We start from the raw sequence: 22,797 nt of genomic DNA, 5'->3' as shown, positions 1-22,797 counted from the left end.
AAACATAGAATGATAATACAAATATACTGGAAAAAAAGAATGCCTTCCACATGTTGCCTTGCGTTTGTGTGTGTGTATGTATTTATGTATATACTGTATGTATGTATGTAGGTGTGTGTGTGTGTGTGTGTGTGTGTGTATATATATATATATATAAAAACATATCCTCTTTGGTTTGCTGCTGTGTTCTATCGCTTGAGCACCATAGTCACGTTGACTTTGTTGTCCGACTTGACGGCGTTTGGCTGCCGTCTCTTTTAGAGCCCGCCCCCTCAGACACCTGCAGCTCTTGTCGGCGTGATAAGTCAAGTCAAGACCATCCTGAACAAGCCTAATGAATGGGATGCGGGGAAACACCGCTGCCTGTGGACACGCACCGAGGCGGCTGCAACCGGCTTGTCCACACCTCCGCTACAGCGGAATGGTTCTCATTGGTTAAAAGTTCAATGACGTGTGTTCAGGTCTGCACTCGGCGGCCATCTTGTGGTGAAATGATTTGCCTTTTTATTTTGGTCGCATTGATCTCATGGCTTGATCTAAAGTTCTGTGCATTGTGTTGTGAGTAGGCCTATTTATTTGTGAGGTCTGGTTAATACAAACAGAATGATAATACAAATATACTGGAAAAAAGAATGCCTTCCACATGTTGCCTTGCGTGTGTGTGTATATGTGTGTATATATATATATATATAAGTCAATTCAAGCCAAGACCATCCTGAACAAGCCTACTGTATTTTGATAAGCTGTTGCACTCGTCAGACTCGTGGTGTGAGCGGAACCGGACCGGAAAAATGCGGCTGTGTGTCTCCGTCCAAAATCCGCTGCGCTCGTGCTCACATGCGCTGATGCAGGTTGAGTGTTTACTCGCAGAGACGGCGCTCCTTCAAAACAACATCAATTTCTACCTGAATTTCTATGAACTAGCTGTTGAGTAAACCTTTAACTTATATTTTACTTGATCAAATAAGACAATATATGCATTCATAATGTCGTAGTGTTTTACATTATCTGTAGCTATTAATGGGATGCTCATCATTTTCCAGACATATTTTTCATTTTCATTTCCATCAACCGGCCCTCATTCAAAACTAATTGAATAGCCCTGCTATAAGCCATCTTATCTCATCTAGTTAGGCTATCAGGTGTGAGAGTTTTTTTTTTTTTTTTTTTTTGCACCCCCACTTTCAAACTCGTTTCAGCGCCACTGTGTCACAGCCAGTGTTCCCAAAATTATAAAATTATTTAAAATTAATTTTAAAATGATTGCCGTGTGCAGTGCAACAATATCCGACACATCCAGCACCACGTCAAATTACATCCGCCATTTCCGACTACACAAAGAAAATTAAGAAATGTCTCTAGCTAACTTCACCATTCTTTTTAATCTAACGTTTGTTGTAAATAAAAGGAAGTGGTTTGCTGCCCTTCCCAAGATAAACTACTGTGTTGACTCTGTCTGGTAATTATTGTTTGGTACACCTGTACTCATTCCTAGTAATTCTGATCCTGCTGGTCCGAGTGAGTATTTATAATTATTCTTTAGCCTTATATCCCCTTCCTCTATTTGTTAGCCCTTTTGTGCAAAGGAGGGCTACATAAAACTTAGGCTGCAGTCTCTTAAAGTTTTAAGATGGTTGTCTTCCAGCTTATTATATTTCTATGACTTGACTTGTGACTTGCTTGACCTAAGCTATGACTTGACTTGACTTGACTCGACTCTCACAAAATGACTTGGGACTTGCTTGAGACTTGAAGGTTAAGACTTGAGACTTGCTTGAGACTTGCATATGTGTGACTTACTCCCATCTCTGACACACACACAAACACACACACATCCACTCATCACACTAACCAGCGGCCATCTCTACTTCCTGTGTGTCCAGGCATCATCGACAGCACCGTCATAGAGCAGCGGCAGGTCGTCGCGGTAACAGGAGATGGAACCAATGACGGGCCGGCTTTGAAGAAGGCTGATGTTGGCTTTGCCATGGTAACTTCCTAATGCACAGCCTTAAAAACACGACTCTTCTCGAACTCCACAAGAGATATAAATGCAGATTTTGTGTTGAGGTTCTAGTTTCTCTGTGTTAAAGTGCCACTTTGGTGTTTTCAATGTCTCACAATAACACAGCAGACTCTGAGTTCTGGTGCTCTGAAGAGAGCAGAGATAACAGCTTCGGTTCCCATCAGAGAGTCTGACAGCCAAGAGGGGCATTCATTCTAAATATACTCTCCACTGTAGCATGTAGCTGTCTGTCTGTCTGTCTGTCTGTCTGTCTGTCTGTCTGTCTGTCTGTCTGTCTGTCTGTCCGTCTGCCTGTCTGCCTGTCTGTCTTTCCGTCTGTCTGTCTATCCGTCTGTGTCTGTCCGTCTGTCTGTCTATCCGTCTGTCTCTCTGTCTGTCTGTCTGCCTGTCTGTCTGTCCGTCTGTCTATCCATCTGTCTGTCTGTCCGTCTGCCTGTCCGTCTGTTTGTCTGTCCGTCTGTCTGTCCATCTGCCTGTCAGTCTGTCTGTCTGTCTGTCTGTCCGTCTGTCCATCTGTCTGTCTGTCTAAACTCCATCTATGGTAGGTGAATTGATATTGTGGCAACCACACTTATGTCTTATAGTATTTCTCAGTCGCTTTGGTACATTTCTCAGATAAGAATTGAAATTCTCAAAACTAGGTCACAAGTGACATCAATAGGTCAAGCATATTTCTATACATTTCAAGACTTTTTTTAAAAATCTGTCCTGAATTGGTAATTAGCTCCAAGGGGAATCTTGACTTTCTCTAACGAAGGGAAATGTGTGAAGCATTAGATCAACCAATGATCAACCAGTTTTCTGAAATAGCTCAAAGGTGCATCTCATGAATCATCAACTGGCAAGTACAGTTTTCCCTACGGAAATTGTCCTATGTTCACATTTCTACTTTTATGCTGTAAAAGTAGAAATGTGCTGTCTTTTCCTCTCTGTATCGCAATGACATGGCCTGTCAACAGTACAAACCGTAAAAGCATAAATGTGAATCTTGTCCAGTCTCTTGCAATCAATATCCCACATACACTAAGGTGTAACTTACAATTTACAATAATTGTCATCAAAACTTTAGCCATAGTTTACATCAGCACACCCTCCAGAGTACACTGTTGTATTGACAACATGACTAAGCTGTCTTATTCATACACAATGCCACAAGGACTTATTCTGATGGCTTTTGCAGGTAATCCATGGAGTTTTTCTATTTGTACAAATTGTTTTGAGAAATGCACTTACTGTTTTGCAGATGTCGAGGATGATTCGAGAAATGTACCAAAGCGACTGAGAAAAACTAACTTAAGATAACTAATATCTTCAAGTTTTTGAGGAATGTTACTCTTCCCATAACAATAATACTGTTTAAGAATATATGAAAGAAATATGAATAAATTACCCTGTTTGAATCGCGTGCATTTGGTTCTGAGACACCACGATGTGGAGGTATCAGCCCTCCGGAGTCATGTGGATGCTTGAGTCCGTCATGAGAGTCCGTCTGCGTCTGTCAGGGTATTGCAGGAACAGATGTGGCTAAAGAGGCGTCTGACATCATCCTGACTGATGACAACTTCAGCAGCATCGTGAAGGCGGTGATGTGGGGACGAAATGTCTACGACAGCATCTCCAAGTTCCTGCAGTTCCAGCTCACAGTCAACGTGGTGGCAGTCATTGTGGCCTTCACCGGGGCCTGCATCACCCAGGTACACAGGTTTATTCACACATACATGCTGCTGTGGGCCTTCCATTTTGTCCTGAATACAAGTCGTCGTCATCATGAGTCTGTCTGAATCCCTGACTGGATCCCTGTCTGGATCCCTTTCTTCATCCCTGACCGGAAGGAAGTGGACTCCTAACAATAAGCAGCAGACATTGAGACCATCACTGTTCATGGCCAATCACCCAGCCAGACCTGCCAGACCAAATACTACTGAAAGAGGAGTCGACTGGTCCAGGACGTGAGGGAGGAGAGATGAAGCTATAGCTAGCCAAGCTAGGACCTAAGGCTGCTCCACTACCCAGCATGCTCCTGGCTATCTGATGTTTGTCACAGGGAATGAAGATGGATGAAATCCATCCTCACCATAGCCGAGCAATGCAAGGTCACTGACTGTGGTGGCCATCCTGGATTCATCCGGGATTCAGCTGACCTTGATGGGCGGAGGACCAGACTCTGGGGGGACCAGAGGACCGGACTCTGGGGGAACCAGAGGACCGGACTCTGGTGGGACAAGAAGACCGGACTCTGGTGGGACCTGAGGAAGTGTTTCAATGCTGTGATGTCACCCATGTTATCTACTGATGTTTACATTCCCGAGCGACATGAAGCACTCCTGTGTTTGTTTCTTGTTCCTGTGTAGTGAGGGTTAGGGGTATCCTGACTCAGCTGTCTGGGCTCTGATCCTCCTGCAGGACTCCCCTCTGAAGGCGGTTCAGATGCTGTGGGTGAATCTCATCATGGACACGTTTGCGTCTCTGGCTCTGGCCACTGAGCCCCCCACGGAGGACCTGTTGCTGCGGAAACCATACGGTCGGAACAACCCGCTCATCTCCCTGACCATGATGAAGAACATCCTGGGCCATGGTGTCTACCAGCTGGTCATCATCTTCACCCTACTGTTCATAGGTACCTGGGATTCTACTTGGCTTCTAGTGGGATTCTATTGGTATTCTAGTGGGATTCTATTGGTTTTCTAGTGGGATTCTATTGGTATTCTAGGCAGATTCTATTGGTATTATAGTGGGATTCTAGCAGGATTATAGTGGGATTCTACTTGGATTCTCCCGGAATTCTATTGGTATTATAGTGGGCTTCTACTGGCATTAAAGTGGCATTCTATTGGTATTATAGTGGGATTCTACTTATATTCTAGTGGGATTCTATTGGTATTCTAGGCGGATTCTAGTGGAATTCTATTCGTATTCTAGTGGCATTCTATTGTATTCTAGTGGGATTCTAGTGGGGTTCTATTGGTATTATAGTGGGATTCTAGTGGGGATTCTACGGGGATTCTACTGGTGTTATAATGGTATCATAGTGGGATTCTAGCAGGATTATAGTGGGATTCTTCTTGGATTCTACTGGGATTCCAGTGGGATTCTATTAATATTATAGTGGGATTTTACTGGGATTTTAGTGGAATTCTATTGGTATTATAGTGGGATTCTACTGGGATCCTAGTAGGATTATAGTGGGATTCTACTTGGATTCTAGTGGGATTCTATTGGTTTTATAATGGGATTATAGTGGGATTCTACTTGTATTCTACTTGTATTCTATTGAGATTGTAGTGGGATTCTATTGGGATTCTAGTAGGATTATAGTGGGATTCTATTGGTATTCTAGTGGGATTCTAGTTGGATTCTAGTGGGATGATATTGGTATTATAGTAGGATTCGAGTGGGATTCTATTGGTTTTATAGTGGGATTCTAGTGGTATGGTAGTGGGATTCTACTGTGAATCTACTGGGATTTTAGTGGGATTCTACTGGGATTAAAGTGGGATTCTACTGGTATAATAGTGGAATTCTACTGGTATAAAAGTGGGATTCTACTGGGATTCTAAAGGGATTCTACTGGGATTCTAGTGGGGATTCTACTGGTGTTATAATGGGATTCTATTGGTTTTATAGTGGGATTCTAGTGGGATTCTACTGGGATTCTAGTGGGATTGTGCTGGGATTCTACCGGTGTTATAGTGGAATTCTATTGTTTTTTTGTGGGATTCTAGTGGTATGATAGTGGGATTTTAGCGGGATTCTACTGGGATTTTAGTGGGATTCTACTGGGATTCTAAAGGGATTCTACTAGGATTCTAGTGGGATTGTGCTGGGATTCTACTGGTGTTATATTGGGATTCTATTGATTTTATAGTGGGATTCTAGTGGTATGATAGTGGGATTCTACTGGGATTTTAGTGGGATTCTACTGGGATTAAAGTGGGATTCTACTGGGATTCTAAAGGGATTCTACTGGGATTCTACTGGGGATTCTACTGGTGTTATAATGGGATTCTATTGGTTTTATAGTGGGATTCTAGTGGTATGATAGTGGGATTTTAGTGGGATTCTACTGGGATTCTACTGGGATTTTAATGGGATTGTGCTGGGATTCTACTGGTGTTATAGTGGGATTCTATTGTTTTTTTGTGGGATTCTAGTGGTATGATAATGGGATTTTTGTGGGATTCTACTGGGATTTTAGTGGGATTCTACTGGGATTCTAAAGGGATTCTACTAGGATTCTAGTGGGATTGTGCTGGGATTCTACTGGTGTTATATTGGGATTATATTGATTTTATAGTGGGATTCTAGTGGTATGATACTGGGATTCTACTGGGATTTAAGTGGGATTCTACTGGGATTCTAAAGGGATTCTAAAGGGATTCTACTGGTGTTGTAGTGCGATTCCATTGGTTTTATAGTGGGATTCTAGTGGTATGATCGTGGGATTTTAGTGGGATTCTACTGGGATACTATTGGGATTTTAGTGGGATTCTACCGGGATTGTATTGGGATTTTAGTGGGATTATACTGGGATTCTAAAGGGATTCTACTGGTGTTATAGTGGGATTTTAGTGGGATGATTAAAAGGTGCTTTGGTGGTGACACACAAACACACAAACACAGACACACAAACACACGCACACAAACACAAACAAACACACACAGACACACAAACACACACAAACACAGAGACACACAAACACAGACACACAGTTCCATGAACAACAGCTGATACTCGTTCACTTCCCCTCCAGGCGAACGCATGTTTAACATCGACAGCGGCCGCAACGCTCCGCTCCACTCGCCTCCGTCCGAGCACTACACCATCATCTTCAACACCTTCGTCCTCATGCAGCTCTTCAACGAGATCAACGCTCGCAAGATCCACGGAGAGAGAAACGTCTTTGACGGCATATTTGCCAACCCCATCTTCTGCAGCATCGTCGTGGGGACATTCGCCGTGCAGGTAACGCTAACACTGTAACACTTTGACGCGCTGCGATGGCGTCCTCTACTGATGGCACAGAGAACATGTCATTCTGTTTTATGTAGGCCTAATAGTGGTTTACAGGCGGCCACAACTGCAGCTACATGTGTAAAACTCTCACACAGTCTGCATCTGTGAACCATCGTCATGGAGACGACACACACTCAGAACACACTGAGAGCAAAAACACTACCATCAAACACCAACACACAAGTTAGACACTTTTCATCTTTACAGTTTGAATCATTTGACAATTCAATATTTTCTTTACAGAAAAGAGTGAAATTCTTTCACATGAAAATGTTTATTTTATAAAAAAAAACAAGAAGGTGAAACAAGAAGGAATTAAAATCAGCAGTTATGTTGAATATACTACTATATACTATATATATACAGTAGATGGGTGGGTAGGTAGGTAGATAGATGTGCCCATGTGCATCTGAACATATCCACTCTCCTCCCACCACCAACCTGTCTCCCTGCCACTCTTCTCCCTCCATCAACCTGTCTCACTCCACCAACCTGTCTCCCTGCCACTCTTCTCCATCCACCAACCTGTCTCCCTGCCACTCTTCTCCCTCCACCAACCTGTCTCCCTGCCACTCTTCTCCCTCCACCAACCTGTCTCCCTGCCACTCTTCTCCCTCCACCAACCTGTCTCCCTGCCACTCTCCTCCCTCCACCAACCTGTCTCCCTGCCACTCTTCTCCCTCCACCAACCTGTCTCCCTGCCACTCTCCTCCCTCCACCAACCTGTCTCCCTGCCACTCTTCTCCCTCCACCAACCTGTCTCCCTGCCACCCTTCTCCCTCCCCCAACCTGTCTCCCTGCCGCTCTTCTCTCATGGAGCTCAGTTTAGTGGCCGATATCAATGTAAAGCTTGTTCATCACATTCACCCCGAATGTCCTCATGTCCTGGAAAAACACTGAATTCTCACTGAATCCAGCTGCAGAGGGGACCAGGTCTCAGTTTGAAGCAGGCTGGTATTAGAGACAGCCTTTAATTTCTAATGAACTCTGCTTGATGCGTATTGATGACGCATTTGGTCATCATCTAGTCGAAGCTTCCTTTTATTCTGATCTGCTCCCATTCGCCCTGTGAAACGTTTCTAAATGCATCGTCCTGTTAATTTGGTCCAGTTAGCATGAAGCTAAGTGGAAGTGAGTCACCTGTTGCCAACAAGAAGAACATTCTGCGAACGCCTGATGAATGAACTCTTCAAACATTCTAAGTGAGGCCTCTGATTGCATGTGTGACATGGATGACCATGTGCCTCCACGTGTCTCTGCTGCAGATCATGATCGTGCAGTGGGGGGGGAAGCCCTTCAGCTGCGCCCCCCTCAACGTGGAGCAGTGGCTCTGGTGTCTGTTCGTAGGAGTCGGGGAGCTCCTCTGGGGGCAGGTAAGCAGCTCTGTGCCCTCCTAGGCCGCTGTAGGCTGGTCTACCTCCAGGTAGGGCTGGGCAAATGAATGCAAATGATTCATTTGCATTTTTAATTTCCTAAAAAAAAAAAATCGCAATTTAAGAAAGAGTTCTAGACTTTGCAGATTTGCGACATGTAACTCCTCAACCCTTCACGTGATCGTCCTAAAACGGCTCCCGACAGCAGCGAGTCAGCGCTTTCCATTGATATACATGACGTCATGGTAACGATGGGGCTTTCCGAGGAGGGGGAAGGGCAGAAATGCATGCAGCTGCAACGAAGGAGAGCAGAGATGGCAAAGTGGAGCGCCATTTTGGCTTTTGGTGAAGGTTTCTGTGTAAATAAGTGTTGTATATAATATATAATAGTGTTCGTAATATTTTTGAGTGATCAATAAGTGTATTCTTGCCGTGTTTACACCATGTTTACTAATTTATGTTAGTTGACCATTTTTACTCTTTATTTAACCAAGTTACTTTAGTTTCGCTATCTCACGGATTGATTACTGCACTTGAACTCATGTATTTGAATGCCTGCTTTCTACACCCAGCCTACATATTATTATTTATTGTATTTCATTTTACAAGTTTATTCAGGGATGGCCTACAAGAGACATTTTTTTCAATTTGATTTAAAAAAAAAGTCTTTGCACAATAATGGCATTTTTTTTGTTATTTTTTTATTCTTGAACAACTGATTTGTTCACATAGGCCTAGACTACTTGGTAATTGGTCTTTTTAGTTTATTTAGAGAAAAACTGAAAAAAATCAAGGTTTAAATCGAAATGTGTCCATTAGTTTGAAAAAAATAGAGATTTTTTTTTTTAGGCCAAATCACCCAGCCCTATGTACAGGTTCCTCTGAGGTCAGGTTAAAGGTGCTACTACATGATGTGTGTGTGTGGTTGTGTGTGTGAGACGGTGTGTCACGGTGTGTGTGTGTGTGTGTGAGACGGTGTGTGTGTGGGTGTGGTTGTGTGTGTGTGATGGTGTGTGTGGTTGTGTGTGTGAGACGGTGTGTCACGGTGTGTGTGTGTGTGTGAGACGGTGTGTGTGGGTGTGGTTGTGTGTGAGACGGTGTGTGTGTATATGTGTGTGTGATGGTGTGTGTGGTTGTGTTTGTATGAGACGGTGTGTCACGGTGTGTGTGTGTGTGTGTGAGACGGTGTGTGTGTGATGGTGTGTGTGGTTGTGTGTGTGTGAGACGGTGTGTGTGTGTGTGATGATGTGTGTGGTTGTGTGTGTGTGTGTGAGACGGTGTGTGTGTATATGTGTGTGTATATGTGTGTGTGATGGTGTGTGTGGTTGTGTGTGTGTGAGACGGTGTGTGTGTGATGGTGTCTGTGGTTGTGTGTTTGTGAGATGGTGTGTGTGTGTGTGTGTGTGTGATGGTGTCTGTGGTTGTGTGTGTGTGAGATGGTGTGTGTGTGTGTGTGTGTGTGTGTGTGTGTGTGTGTGTGTGTGTGTGTGATGGTGTCTGTGGTTGTGTGTGTGTGTGTGAGATGGTGTGTGTGTGTGTGTGTGTGTGATGGTGTGTGGTTGTGTGTGTGTGTGAGATGGTGTGTGTGTGTGTGTGTGTGATGGTGTGTGTGGTTGTGTGTGTGTGAGACGGTGTGTGTGTGTCAGAGATCAGTGTACAATTATGGATCAGCTGTTCAGGTATCCACCCTGCTTCCAGGTGATTGCCACGGTGCCAACCGAGCGGCTGCCATGTCTGAAGGAGGCGGGGCTTGGCCTGGACCCCGGGGAGGAGGAGGGGGAGGAGCTAGCAGAGGACGAGGAGGAGATCGACTGTGCTGAGAGAGAGCTGCGCCGCGGTCAGATCCTCTGGTTCAGAGGCCTCAACCGCATCCAGACTCAGGTACTGTTGGACCAGGCCACCAAAACCCAACTCAGCCAAACCTCTTTCACAGGAGGAGGCCCAGAAATACCCAGAAGCCTCGCTGCCGGGACACAAGCGGTCCATTTCAGGTGAATTACAGATAAATGCCTGAATAAAACCTGAATAAATATACTAACAGAAGAGATCCACTGCATTCTGGACTCTTGTACGACTGATTGGAGGTCAGTTTAAACACCGTACCAGCCTGAGTGTGTTCCTGTCTGACTCGTGCCAAACATAATGATCCCGTTTCTTCTCTCCTACACAGCTCACCTTTCTGTTTCTAATCTGGAGAGTGTTTTAGACACTCAGACATTATGAATGCTGTGAGTGTGTGTGTGTGTGTGCGTGCGTGTGTGTGTGCGTGCATGTGTGTGTGTGTGTGTGGCTACAGCGTGTGTTATTGTTCACACATTTTATACAGGCGGATGCTAGTAGATGGGCTGTTTTAATTGATTGGTTCTCCCACTTCTGTGTGTGAGAACGTCAATGCAGAAAGCCATGAACACTCATCTGCTCAATGTTAGAGTCTCTGCTGAATTGCCTTTGGGCCAAGTCCTCAGTTCTTCATTAGGAGAGTTTGGTCTGAGTGTGCAAAAATATACATCCTCAAACACACACACACTAAACCATTCAAGAAAGTCTGGTGATTCCTTTTATCTAAATTGTTTTTTCTCCTGTGTTCATGACATTTTTTTCCCCGTCTGTGAACTGGAGACAACCTCTGGGTCTGAAAATTACAGCTGCACTCTCTCTGTGGGCCACCAGGGGGCGACTCCTCTCTGATTGTATAGAAGTCTATGAGAAAATGGTCCTACTACTCTCTTGATGTATTATCTCAGTAAACATTGTAAACATGAGTTTATGGTCTCAATCTCTAGTTCCAAGTCTTCTTCAATCCAGCATGATGTTCATTTAGTACATTATGGTCCATTTAGAGTCCACCAGACCAGAAAGCAGGGGATGCTTTAGGGGCGGGGCTACCTGCTGATTGACAGGTCACTACCACGCTACCAATGTTAGCTACTCAGATGACTTTAACACTTAGCTGTAAAGTTGACCAAGAATCCTAAAGCTAACTTTGTGAGCAGCTTCACACCAGAATCTACATGGATCCGGATCCAGTAAGGGTGCTGCTCTGCCGCTTGTGTTCATCAGATCCACCTGTCGCTCCTTCACAGTCCAAATATGGTCACTTCCCTCACTGGTTGTAGAGCAACATAATAATTTCGTAATGAGTGCAGTAATAATGGTATGAAATGGTAGAAAATGGTTCCTACTAATGATAACAGCAGCATTAGATATCCATCCATCCATCCATCCATCCATCGTCTACCGCTTATCCTGTATTCAGGGTCGCGCATTAGATATAATAGAATGATAATAATAATGGGTAAATATTAGATGATTTGTTTGATAGTTTGTCCTGGCAAAACCTTTTTTCTTCGCCATTTCTTCAGTCCTAAAAAACCGGAGAGAAAAACAAATTATATCAGATGAACAAAATGGGTCAGTTGTTTTCTGTAGTTTATCCCTCGAGGGCTTCCGTAGACATAGATGCACATCTGCAACCAAAGGACATGAAGGCTGGTTCTATCATTTCTGCTGTGAAAGGAAATTTTTTATAGGGTCCATAACAGGCGCACACACACATCACAGACACGGCCACACACGCTCAGACCGGCCCCTCCTCCCTCACTGAGTGCTGCTGTTTTGTCTCTGTCCTGCAGATGGAGGTAGTGAGCACGTTCAAGCGAAGCGGTTCGTTTCAGGGAGCGGTGAGACGGCGCTCCTCCGTGCTCAGTCAGCTCCACGACGTAAACACTATCTCTACCCCCTCACACGTAGCTCTCTCCACCGCAACAGCCAATACCAGCCCAGCTCCCGGGAGTGAGTCCGCCGAACGCATGTACACACACACACACACACGTACACCTGCATAGAGAGGCTAAGTCCCGCCCCTTCCTGTTGACCACCGATGGACCTTCGTTTGGAAACAATATGGTCTTCAGTGGCATGAGACAAATCATTTATTGATCCTGTTTGAACCACGAATTCCACATCGGATGTTTGTCAGTTTAAAATGTTACACGTCAATAAAGTCTCATTTTGTGGGGTTGAAGTCTCCGTCTGTAAATCCGTCCTAGTAAAGAGTTTCCAACCACAGGGAGGTAACTCTATCTGTGTGTTCGGCACCAGGATATAACGTTACTCACGACAGTCGCTGGATAAAACACATCAGCTAAGCCACTGTCGGAACGTAGCTAAGCTAGCAAGATGAACTAACGCATGCGTGGGTGACGTGCCTAGCTAAGTTAGCTAGCTATGTGGAATTCAGGAACAATAAATGATTAGCCTCACTCCTTTGACTGGCGTCCATATTTGATGTGAAATAAGGTCCCATGGAGACACAGGAAGGGGAGGGGCTTAGCTTCTCAATACATACCTGCAGTCTCTCTCTCTCACACACGCATCCGTAGACACAAACACACACACTGCTGCACGGCACGTGGACTGCAGTCCCTTGACTATCTCTGGTTGTGCCCCCCACCCCCGGCTCGCTCGCTGCTCGTCTGTGTGCAATGTTTCCTCTATTCTTTTCTCTTATTCTCCCCTTCGGACAGCACCCAGTCCTGAGCGGCTGTGTAGTTCTGGTCTGATCTGGTCTGGTCCAAAGCCAGAGTGTGTTTTTGTTGTTGAGTGTTGGTCGGTGCAGGAGGCGGCTTGCTGTTGTCTCTCTGTCCGAGGTGTCCTGTCAGAAACGCTTCATAACGGAGGAGAGTGGATGATTAAAATAATGTAAAGAAGGTTGACTGATGGCCTCCAACAAGGCCAGGACCCGAATGTCTTCAACAAGGCCAGGACCCGAAAGGTCCGAGAGCACATGGCTGCTCCTCCTGCACCATGTGTTACTTCCTGTCTTTGAACGAGGTCAAGCGTGGTTACTGTGGACCCCCGCTGTAAACATCGCCAACGTAAAGGAGGGGTGTCATTTCCTGCCTCTAAAATCCAGGAGGATGCAGTGTTGCCATAGCAACTCTGTGATTCCTGTCATTGGTAGAAAGTTGGATCCGACTGCCGTAGAAATCCTCCTCATTGCCAAATGGCTTTCATGGCTTCTGCTTTCCTCTAAACCGTAAACCTTCGAGTATAAAAGCCCCATAACACACTGCTGTTCCCAAGACAACAGGAAACTATCAGTATCAGCATCACTATTGATTTCTTTCTCCTTCTCTTGCTCCTCTCACTTTGCTGCCATTGTTGTCAACTGGTTGTTTCTGTAACAGTATTTCAGCTCCAACGCCACAAGTTTCAACCTCTGAGACGTCCTGATTCCTCTCTGTGCTTTTATCCTCTCTCTTTCCATCACAGCTCTCTCTTTTCCTTCTGTACTGATGAGATATTACAGGTTCCCTGTTTGCAGAAGTATTCTGTGAAATGTATTCTTATTGTTCTTCATACACGTAGAGTTGTTCTTTCGTCGAGGTATTTAGATTTCCCCAGATCTAAATACGGACTTTTGTGTAGCGTACTGATAAGATTCCTTTAGTAGGTTTCTCTTCATGTTGTTGTATCTTACTTTGACCTTTGACCTCATCCCTTTTCTCACCCGCGATCTCCTGACTAGAGCAGCTTCATGTTCACCCTCATGTTTCCTATTCACTTCTCTGTTTGTCAGTTCTGCACGTGTCTTTGTTTGCAAGTGTGTTTACGTTGCTGACGCATCTGAGAGCCGTCGTTTGACTCCTGTATGTTTCTGTGTGGACGTGTCTGTCTGTCTGTCTATCTGTCTGTCTGACTGACTGACTGAGTGTCTGACTATCTGAGTGCCTGTCTGATTGTCTGTCTGTCTGACGGTCTGAGTGCAGTTGTGCTGTCTCTTCTTTTGATTATTTTCATCCGTCTTCTCAGTTGCTTCTCCTGACCTCCCTCTCTCCATTCCACGCTGCCCCCCACGCCTCTCGATCACCTGTAGGTACAGCTACAGGGAGGAAATGCTGAAGGCCTCATCTTCATACGCTATTTTCATGGCAGCCATTTTGACATTGTGTGGTAAACACAGGTGTAACTGATGAAATGAATTGTGGTCCCAGTCATTCCAGTGAGCCAGCATGCGCAACACCATGGCCCTGGCCCAGCTAAATGGAACATGGCCGTAATGTACAGTAGGTTATTAATTACACCTGTGTTCACCTTGCAATGACCTGTTAAAATGACTGCTGTGATCCCCTTGGATCCAGGTCCTCTTCAGACCTGGACATGGCTGCTGCCATAAACGACTGCTAACATGTCACAAGTGTGTGATGTTCAGTCAAAGTACGGAGCTGGGGTTCAGGTCCCACTACTAGCTCATCGATTGCTTTTTCAATTATTTTTCCTTCATTTGAAGAGTTACCCAGCAGCAGCATGACAGGCATTTTGATGTCACCCCCCCCCCCCCAATGACTTAGTTCCGGAGACCAAATGGATTGACAAGGAGGGGAATGTGAAGGAGCAGGCATTCTCCAAGGATTTCATGTGACTCAGGTTTGCTTCTCTGAATCACTTCATGTCGCACGGAGGTCAAATGTTCCACATGAGACCAAGAGTCTGTAGCTGCAGCAGCTCTGTGAGGCTGATTGAGACCCAGCAGTGCTCTAAGCTACATGCTAATGTCAGCATGAGACCCAGCAGGACTCTAAGCTACATGCTAATGTCAGCATGAGACCCAGCAGTGCTCTAAGCTACATGCTAATGTCAGGATGAGACACGGCAGTGCTCTAAGCTACATGCTAATGTTAGCATGAGACACAGCAGTGCTCTAAGCTACATGCTAATGTTAGCATGAGACACAGCAGAAGCTACATGCTAATGTCAGGATGAGACCCAGCAGTGCTCTAAGCTACATGCTAATGTTAGCATGAGACACAGCAGTGCTCTAAGCTACATGCTAATGTCAGGATGAGACACAATAGCGCTCTAAGCTACATTCTAATGTTAGCATGAGATACAGCAGCGCTCTAAGCTGAGGGCGCACTTCCACTACACCAACTGGACCAGCCACAATGGAGCCTAAAGTCCGGATTGTTTGGCCAGTGTGATGCTCCATTCTGTACTTAAGAATGGTAAGCTTCCTCGGCCCAGCACGCCTGGAAGAGGTGGATTTGAGTCCGGATCCGTTCATGCACGAGCACATTTACGAGTACTTGCTCAGTGTTCAACGCGGATCTCCCCCCGATATCGAGCCGATTTATGACTGAAAATACTATTGATGACTCACATGCGCTGATGCAGGCCGTACTAGAAATATGTGCAGATGGGACATGTCAGTAAAGTTGCAGTCCTCTCTGTGTTGTTCTCTATTGTGATGACGTGATGACGTATATACAACAGGCAATCTGGCCTAGGCCCCATTTGGGCTGGAGCAGTGTGAGTGCAAGCCGGCTGGGGACCCCCTGTCGGGGGGCAATCGTGCTGAGGCACGGTACGGAATGAATGGCCCTGGTGTGAGTGCGCCCTAAGCTACGCTAATGTCAGGAGGAGACCCAGCAGTACTCTAAGCTATATTCTAATGTCATGCAAATGTCTGCATGCTAACATGCTAGCAGGTTTCATGTTTACCATGATGGTGTCTGAAAACAAGCACTCATTCACTGCTGCCTGCTCACTATGCAGAGGTCTATATAGAGGACTGTGTAGAGGACTATATGGAGGACTATGTAGAGGTCTATATGGAGGACTATGTAGAGGTCTATATGGAGGACTATGTAGAGGACTATATGGAGGACTATGTAGAGGTCTATATGGAGGACTATGTAGGGGACTATATAGAAGACTATGTAGAGGACTATATGGAGGACTATGTAGAGGTCTATATGGAGGACTATGTAGAGGACTATGTAGGGGACTATATAGAAGACTATGTAGAGGACTATAAGACTATATAGAGGACTATGTAGAGGGCGATATATATGTATGGGAGGTAACACTGGTGAGAGGTCCTGGTCCACCAGGTTCTCCTGACCAGACTGACGTCCTGCTTCAGGCTCATGTCTTTACTCCACCACCCAGACCTTTAATTAGTGCCGACTCGGTACCGTTGCAGTCTGATGTGCGTTCTGATGTCCATGTTTCATGCTTCCATCCACCTGAGCTGTGCCAGACCGCAGTGATCCCTGTGGATTCCTGTGGATCTCCAGAACCTATCATATTGTTTTCATTTCACACGACTTTCATCTGCCTGTGGAGCTGAGAAATGCCCGTTCAGGAAACCTTAAGGGGACGTTCAGGCCAAACTTGAATCCATCCTCAGCTTCTCAATCCCCCCCCCCCCCCCCCCCCCCCCACTGCACTGGATTGAGGAAGGTGTTGCTGAGCTGATTATGGATTAAAAACTCCGTCATCACATGTGGAAGCAGCCATCCACCTCACAGCTTAACCCTCCTTCTGTTGCACCATCAGCCAGCCTCCACCCTCAGCACCATTTTCCTCCCTTTGGCCATCAGTGTTTTTCCATCAAGTGCTGAAAGAGCCGAGAGGAAGAGAGAGAGAAAGTGGGAGACATAAGTAACACAGCAGTGCCCTGACCTCCGGCTGCTGGCTGGCTGCTCCGGCTGCTCCGGTCGCCCTGGGGACGTTATATACTCGAAAGTTTACTCGTTCCACGGAGACGTGAAGAACACAAGCCAACATTCGGACGGAGGTGTTGTTCTACTGTCTGACAGGCTCTTTGGAAAAACAGATAAGCACTGAACCTACTGCTTGACCGTCTGTCTGTCTGTCTGTCTGTCTGTCTGTCTGTCTGTCTGTCTGGTCAGAGTCATCTATAGAGACTCCTCTTAGTTTGGCCACCTGCAGCACTGACCCCCGTCAGACTCGGGTCGGTGTTGCAGCCGACCAAACTGTCTCTATGTGGGGCTCCGCCGGCCTCAGTGGATCTGCATTGAACTGGGTCTGTTTCTTTGAGCTCATGCTGCTTCTTTTCTTCTGTTCGGGCTTTTGGGGGAGGGGTGCATGGACCAGCTGTCATGGCAACGGAATGTTTCTACACGTGTACACCATACACGGTGTAATGCACCTTCACGCACACTCATTGACTCACCCACTGTGTGTGTGTGTGTGTGTGTGGGTGAGAGAGAGAACGAGATCTGATCGAGCATGACCTCTCTCTCTGTGATAGGCCTGACGCCGAACTTCGAGCCATCTTCTGTTTCTAGCACTCTAACCAATCACATGTCTTCTAACCTGCTGATTCGCCGTGATGTCACCTTTCTGTTTTGCAACACTTGCTAGTTTGTTTTTTCTATCCTGCAGCGACTTCATCATCATCATCATCATCATCATTTCAATCATTCTGCTCTGCCCCCCCCATCCCCCCCGCTGCATGGCTGCAGTACACTTCACATGTATGTATGTGTGTGTGTGTGTGTGTGTACACCCGCTCTCTTTAACATTAACACACAGCTGTCTGTTGCATGCATGTGACAACCTCCAAGCTGCACGACGTGGAAACAACTGAACTGGCTCCACTCAGTTAACTGCTGCTGTGTGTGTGTGTGTGTCTGTGTGTGTGTGTGTGTGTGTATATGTGTGTGTGTGTGTGTGTCTGTGTGTGCGTGTGTGTGTGTGTGTGTGTGTGTGTGTGTGTGGTCGCTGCTGTAGGTTCTCACCATATTTTATTTATTTTTATTTTATTGAACATTAAAATGGCACACTCACCATTCCTGCTTCTTCTCCATCTGTGCCTAACAACCCCTCTTCTGTGTGTGTGTGTGTGTGTGTGTGTGTGTGTGTGTGTGTGTGTGTGTGTGTGTGTGTGTGTGTGTGTGTGTGTGTGTGTGTGTGCGTGTGTGTGTGCGTGTGTGGGTGTCCTCTACGTCCTGTGAGCTGCGGTTGGTGTGTGAGAACTGACAAAAGTGTTCATTAGCAACTCGTTTTGATTTTGTCTTTGATTTATTTTGGTGTGTTGGGGACAGACAGGCTGTGTGTTTTGTGTGTTGGAGACAGACAGGTTGTGTGTTGGGGACAGACAGCTTGTGTGTTGGGGACAGACAGGTTGTGTGTTGGGGACAGACAGGTTGTGTGTTGGTGACAGACAGGTTGTGTTGGGTATGTTGGGGACAGACAGACTGTGTTTTGGTGACAGACAGGTTGTGTGTTGGGTGTGTTGGGGACAGACAGGTTGTGTGTTGGGTGTGTTGGGGACAGACAGGTTGTGTGTTGGGGACAGACAGGTGTGTGTTAGCTATAGCATAAAGACTAGAAGAAGGCACTTCAGACCAGTAGCATCAGTCATGGAGGCTGTTAACAATCTGTCTTCTACGCTACGCTAACGGACTAGTAGCATCAGTTATGGAGGCTGTCAATCTTCTAATCAAACTGTCAAAAAAGTCACTGATGTGTTTTGGCCCCGCCCCTTTTATTTTTATCCAGCCATTGAGACTATTTTCAGCTTCCAGAGCATCTGAGTCAAAACATTTTTTTTAAATAAACCAAAAGATCAAAGTGACCAATAGATGCTATGTTCTATACACTTAGCTTGCAGCCACCTGGTCCTGACTGTCTGTCTGTCTGTCTGTCCATCTGTATGCCTGGCTGTCTGTCCATCTGTCTGTCTGTCTGTCTGTCTATTAGGGGTGTAACGTATGATTTTCTCTGGTTCGATACGATTGAAGGACGATGTTTGTTTTTCTAGAACAATAGAGAATCGAAATCGATACAGTAACTTTTTTTTGGCCAAAGATTCACCCAGTGTTACTATGAAAAAGATCCCTGTATGGATACTGGAGAGTGCAGGTGAAGATTCTTAGAAGTATTACTTGTAAGGGAACCAGCAGGGGTAAAATAATTATGGATATAAAGCCAGGAAACAACGATAAATGGCAAACAAATTCACCTTTTATTTGAAAATAATATGAAAATATTGAAAAAAGAGAACAGAATACCATGCACCTGTCCCAGTACCGGTTGTGTTTCTGGTGTTTTTTTAACGATTCTGAATGACGAAAGCAGCGTTCCCAGCTCCGTACTCTTTGCAGTAAATGTATGTCGACACCTAATAAAATGACCGGTCCTTAAAGTTACGCCCGACCGGACCGCCGTTTCACGACACCGGCTGGGACGGAGACGCGTGGGACAGTTTTTTTCTGCTCTTTTTTAACGCTCAAGTCACTCCGCCTGATTACTTTCCCTCGCAAACATTCACAGAAGAAGAGACCGGGGTCAGTGCCATCAGAGACGAAGGCCCGCCCCTACTCGGCCTCTGATTGGATCAGACCGTGGTGATTCATCTCTGTATGCTGTGGGGAAAAAACATGACGCTAGTACGCTACACACATTAACAGACCCGCTGAATGTTAGGAGCACCGGTGGAACAAGGAACATATTTAGCCGCACTTCACTGATTTTGGTCGCATGTGCGCCCTAAATAGTCACTCTGGAGCCCTGCTTAATATCGATACATTAGATTATTACGTTGCAAATCGATATTATATTGATATTTGTCCCCAGTTAAGAACAACTTGCCGAGCACCTATCAATGTAGTTGGATCGGAGGAATAAAAATCGATACATCGACATAGATGAATCGTTACTAGTTACTAGTGTTGCTTTCGTTAAAATTATGACGAAATATGTCTCAACGAACCTTTATTACGTGAGGAAAACGAGACGAGACGCAACGAAAATGCTGGTCATGTGACGATAACGATAATGCAATATTGTAGACGAATAAAAACGAGACTAAATGTGGTTTACAAAATAAAAACTACCGGTATGCTAAAATGTGTCTTCATTTTCGTTGACCAAAACGAGGCAAGACGAAATGTTGTAACGTGGTTTCGTCTCGTTAAGTCGCGTTATTATCAGTCTGCTCGTTGGAGATTAGTGATGAGTCGGTCGCGAACGATCCGGCTCTAAGAGCCGGCTCTTTGAAGTGAACGACGGGAGCCGGCTCCTCACTGGGAGCCGATTTATTTTTTTTATTTTTTTTTTCCTCCGCTAGTTTTGGTGAAAGCCACAGGTGATTGGTCAATATGTGTGGCGGCAACTGCGTGTCCATACACAGAGCAGTGGGGGCGGGGGACAGGGAGGTTCAGACACACACAGCAGTGAGCACACGCACATGCACACGGAGGGAGACAAGAGAGCGAGAGAGAGGACGAGAGAACGAGCGAGCTAGAGAGAGAGAGAGAGCGCGACGAACAAACGGTGAGAAAATGAGTGACAGCAGCAGGAAACGTAGTAGAATTTGGACCCATTTCAATGCTATAAGCAGCTCAAAGGCGGAGTGTAACTTGTGCAAGGTGAAAATATCATATAGAGCAGGCTCCACAAATAACCTGCACAGGCACATGAGGACCTTCAATGTAAATAGTCCATCTTCTTGCATATATGCAACCAGTGAATTTTCTGTTTTGTTTGTTTTGTTTTTTAAACACTGGTGAAACAAGGAGTCTGGAGCCCTGGATGGGACTTTGTTTTTTATAGCCTACTTAATAATTTATTTTTGTAGCACTCTGTTCAAATTTGAGTGTATTCAGTAGCTTAATAAACCTATATAAATTATACATATTTGATATAGTGTATGTTTTTTACATTAGTAATTCATTTTACACATGGTTTTGCATTATTTTTGGTGATAAACATACTTTAAGCAACAGAAAATCTGAGGAGCCACTTGGGAGCCGAAAGAGCCGGCTCTTTTTAGTGAGCCGAGCCAAAAGAACCGGCTCTCCAAAAAGAGCCGGAATTCCCATCACTATTGGAGATGAACTGCGCCTCGCCTGGAAAGCAGACGAGATCAGCGGAGCAGCAGGAGGCGGAGCCTAAACGCTGCGCTCCAGTCGGACAGTTTCCATTGGCCTTCGAAGATTTGACAGGAAGTCATAGAAAAAGTTACATCCTGTTAGACGCGATCTGTAGGCTATTTGTAGTTTAAGACCTCATTCGCATTTATTTATACTTGTTCATAAATATCTGTGGAAATCAGAATCAGAATACAGCTGCAGTTATAAGAGAAAGAGAAGAAAGAGAGTCAAATAGGTATAAAAATATAAAGTATAAAATAATGCCAATAAATATTCGTAATATTTATTGGCATTATTTTTTGACAGTTATACTGCATTAAATGTGTATCTGGGTAGTGTTGCTTTCGTTAATGGAAATTATGACTAAATATCGTCGTCAACGAACATTTTTATCCTTTATATGAGGAAAACAAGACGAGATGCGAAAATGCTGGTCATGTGACGATAACATTTTTGGTTAGTAAAATAATGTGTTATAATATATGTATCAGAGCGTCTTCTGTGTCTGGAATGGATGTATTCTTGAGTCTATAAGGTAACAATAATATAATAATAAGATAACCTTGTTTGAATTGTGAAATGGGTTTGGCTGAATACAATCTTTGACTAAAACTAGACTAGAATGTCATCAGTTTTCGTCGACTAAAACTAGACTAAAATAGTCATGGACAATTCTGACTAAAATAAGACTAAAATGCTCAGACTTTAAGTCGACTGAAACTTGACTAGACTAAAAATAGGATGAACGTGACTAAAACTGATAAAAACTAAAATGATAGCTTGGGACAGAGACTAGACTAAAAGTAAAAGTAAAACAGGCCGCCAAAAACAACACTAATCGTTACACCCCTACTGTCTATCTGTCTGTTTGTCCGTCTGTCTGTCTGTCAGTCTGTTTGTCTGTCTGTCTGTCTGTCTGTTTGTCTGTCTGTCAGTCTGTTTGTCTGTCTGTCTGTCTGTTTGTCTGTCTGTCTGTCTGTCTGTTTCTCTGTCTGTCTGTCTGTTTCTCTGTCTGTCTGTCAGTCTGTTTGTCTGTCCGTCCGTCTGTCTGTCTGTTTCTCTGTCTGTCTGTCTGTCTGTTTTTCACTCTCTCTCTCTGTCTATCTGTCTGTCTGTCTGCCTCTCACTGTTTGCCTGCTGGAGGACACAAGTCTGTATGTCTCGGGGTTTCCCTTGTCTGTTTCCCATCTTCCTGTCTAACTTCCACCTGTCTCTCTCCCGTGGTGTCTCCGTGGTCTTGCATCCTGTCCACAGATGCGAGTGGTGAAAGCGTTCCGTAGTTCTGTGTACGAGGGTCGGGAGAAACCGGAGTCCCGCAGCTCCATCCACAACTTCATGGCCCACCCAGAGTTCCTCATCAACGACCTCATCCACAACATCCCGCTGATCGACGACACCGACGTGGACGACGAATCAGAGCTCAGCAGATACCAGCACCTGCACCCGGCCCTCCGCAAGCCGCCACCCCCTCCTGCCCAGCCGCCAGCCCGCTCACGGCCCACCCGGCCCTACCGCCAGTACAGCCTACCTGTGACCCCCTGCAACCGCAACAACAACAACAACAGCAGCAGCAGCAGCAGTTCAACAGCCACCCACTGCAACAAAAACAGCACCAACACCGTTACCCCCGGCAACCGGAGCCCCCACCTACTCCACCACACCCACCACGGCAGGGACCCTCACCTGGCCCACCTC

The 22,797-nt window shown here is 45.4% G+C and overlaps 1 protein-coding gene and 1 long non-coding RNA gene across 5 annotated transcripts in view; one reads left to right on the top strand and one right to left on the bottom strand.

Annotated features, from left to right (window-relative positions):
- The window catches only part of LOC311017226, a 159,487-nt gene that overhangs the window by 75,444 nt on the left and 61,246 nt on the right, over positions 1-22,797 (bottom strand). The window lies entirely within an intron of this gene.
- The window catches only part of atp2b3b (ATPase plasma membrane Ca2+ transporting 3b), an 82,428-nt gene that overhangs the window by 59,397 nt on the left and 234 nt on the right, over positions 1-22,797 (top strand). For 2 of the 4 annotated variants that reach the window (XM_084015370.1, XM_084015371.1), the window contains 7 exons: positions 1,884-1,990; positions 3,529-3,720; positions 4,430-4,643; positions 6,778-6,989; positions 8,306-8,413; positions 10,112-10,294; positions 22,357-22,797. The exon at positions 22,357-22,797 is cut by the window's right edge and continues 233 nt beyond it. In XM_084015370.1, the coding sequence (XP_083871496.1) occupies positions 1,884-1,990; positions 3,529-3,720; positions 4,430-4,643; positions 6,778-6,989; positions 8,306-8,413; positions 10,112-10,294; positions 22,357-22,797 (1,457 nt within the window). Of the gene's footprint in view, positions 1-1,883; positions 1,991-3,528; positions 3,721-4,429; positions 4,644-6,777; positions 6,990-8,305; positions 8,414-10,111; positions 10,295-12,045; positions 12,206-22,356 lie in introns of all 4 variants that reach the window. The other 2 variants (XM_084015373.1, XM_084015372.1) reach the window with 2 other exon arrangements.

This window comes from Eutrigla gurnardus (assembly GCF_963514095.1).
Source record: "Eutrigla gurnardus genome assembly, chromosome: 8".
Classification (NCBI taxonomy): Eukaryota; Metazoa; Chordata; class Actinopteri; order Perciformes; family Triglidae; genus Eutrigla; species Eutrigla gurnardus.
The sequence above is the reverse complement of the archived record's forward strand: the minus strand, read 5'-3'. Positions and strand labels throughout refer to the sequence as shown.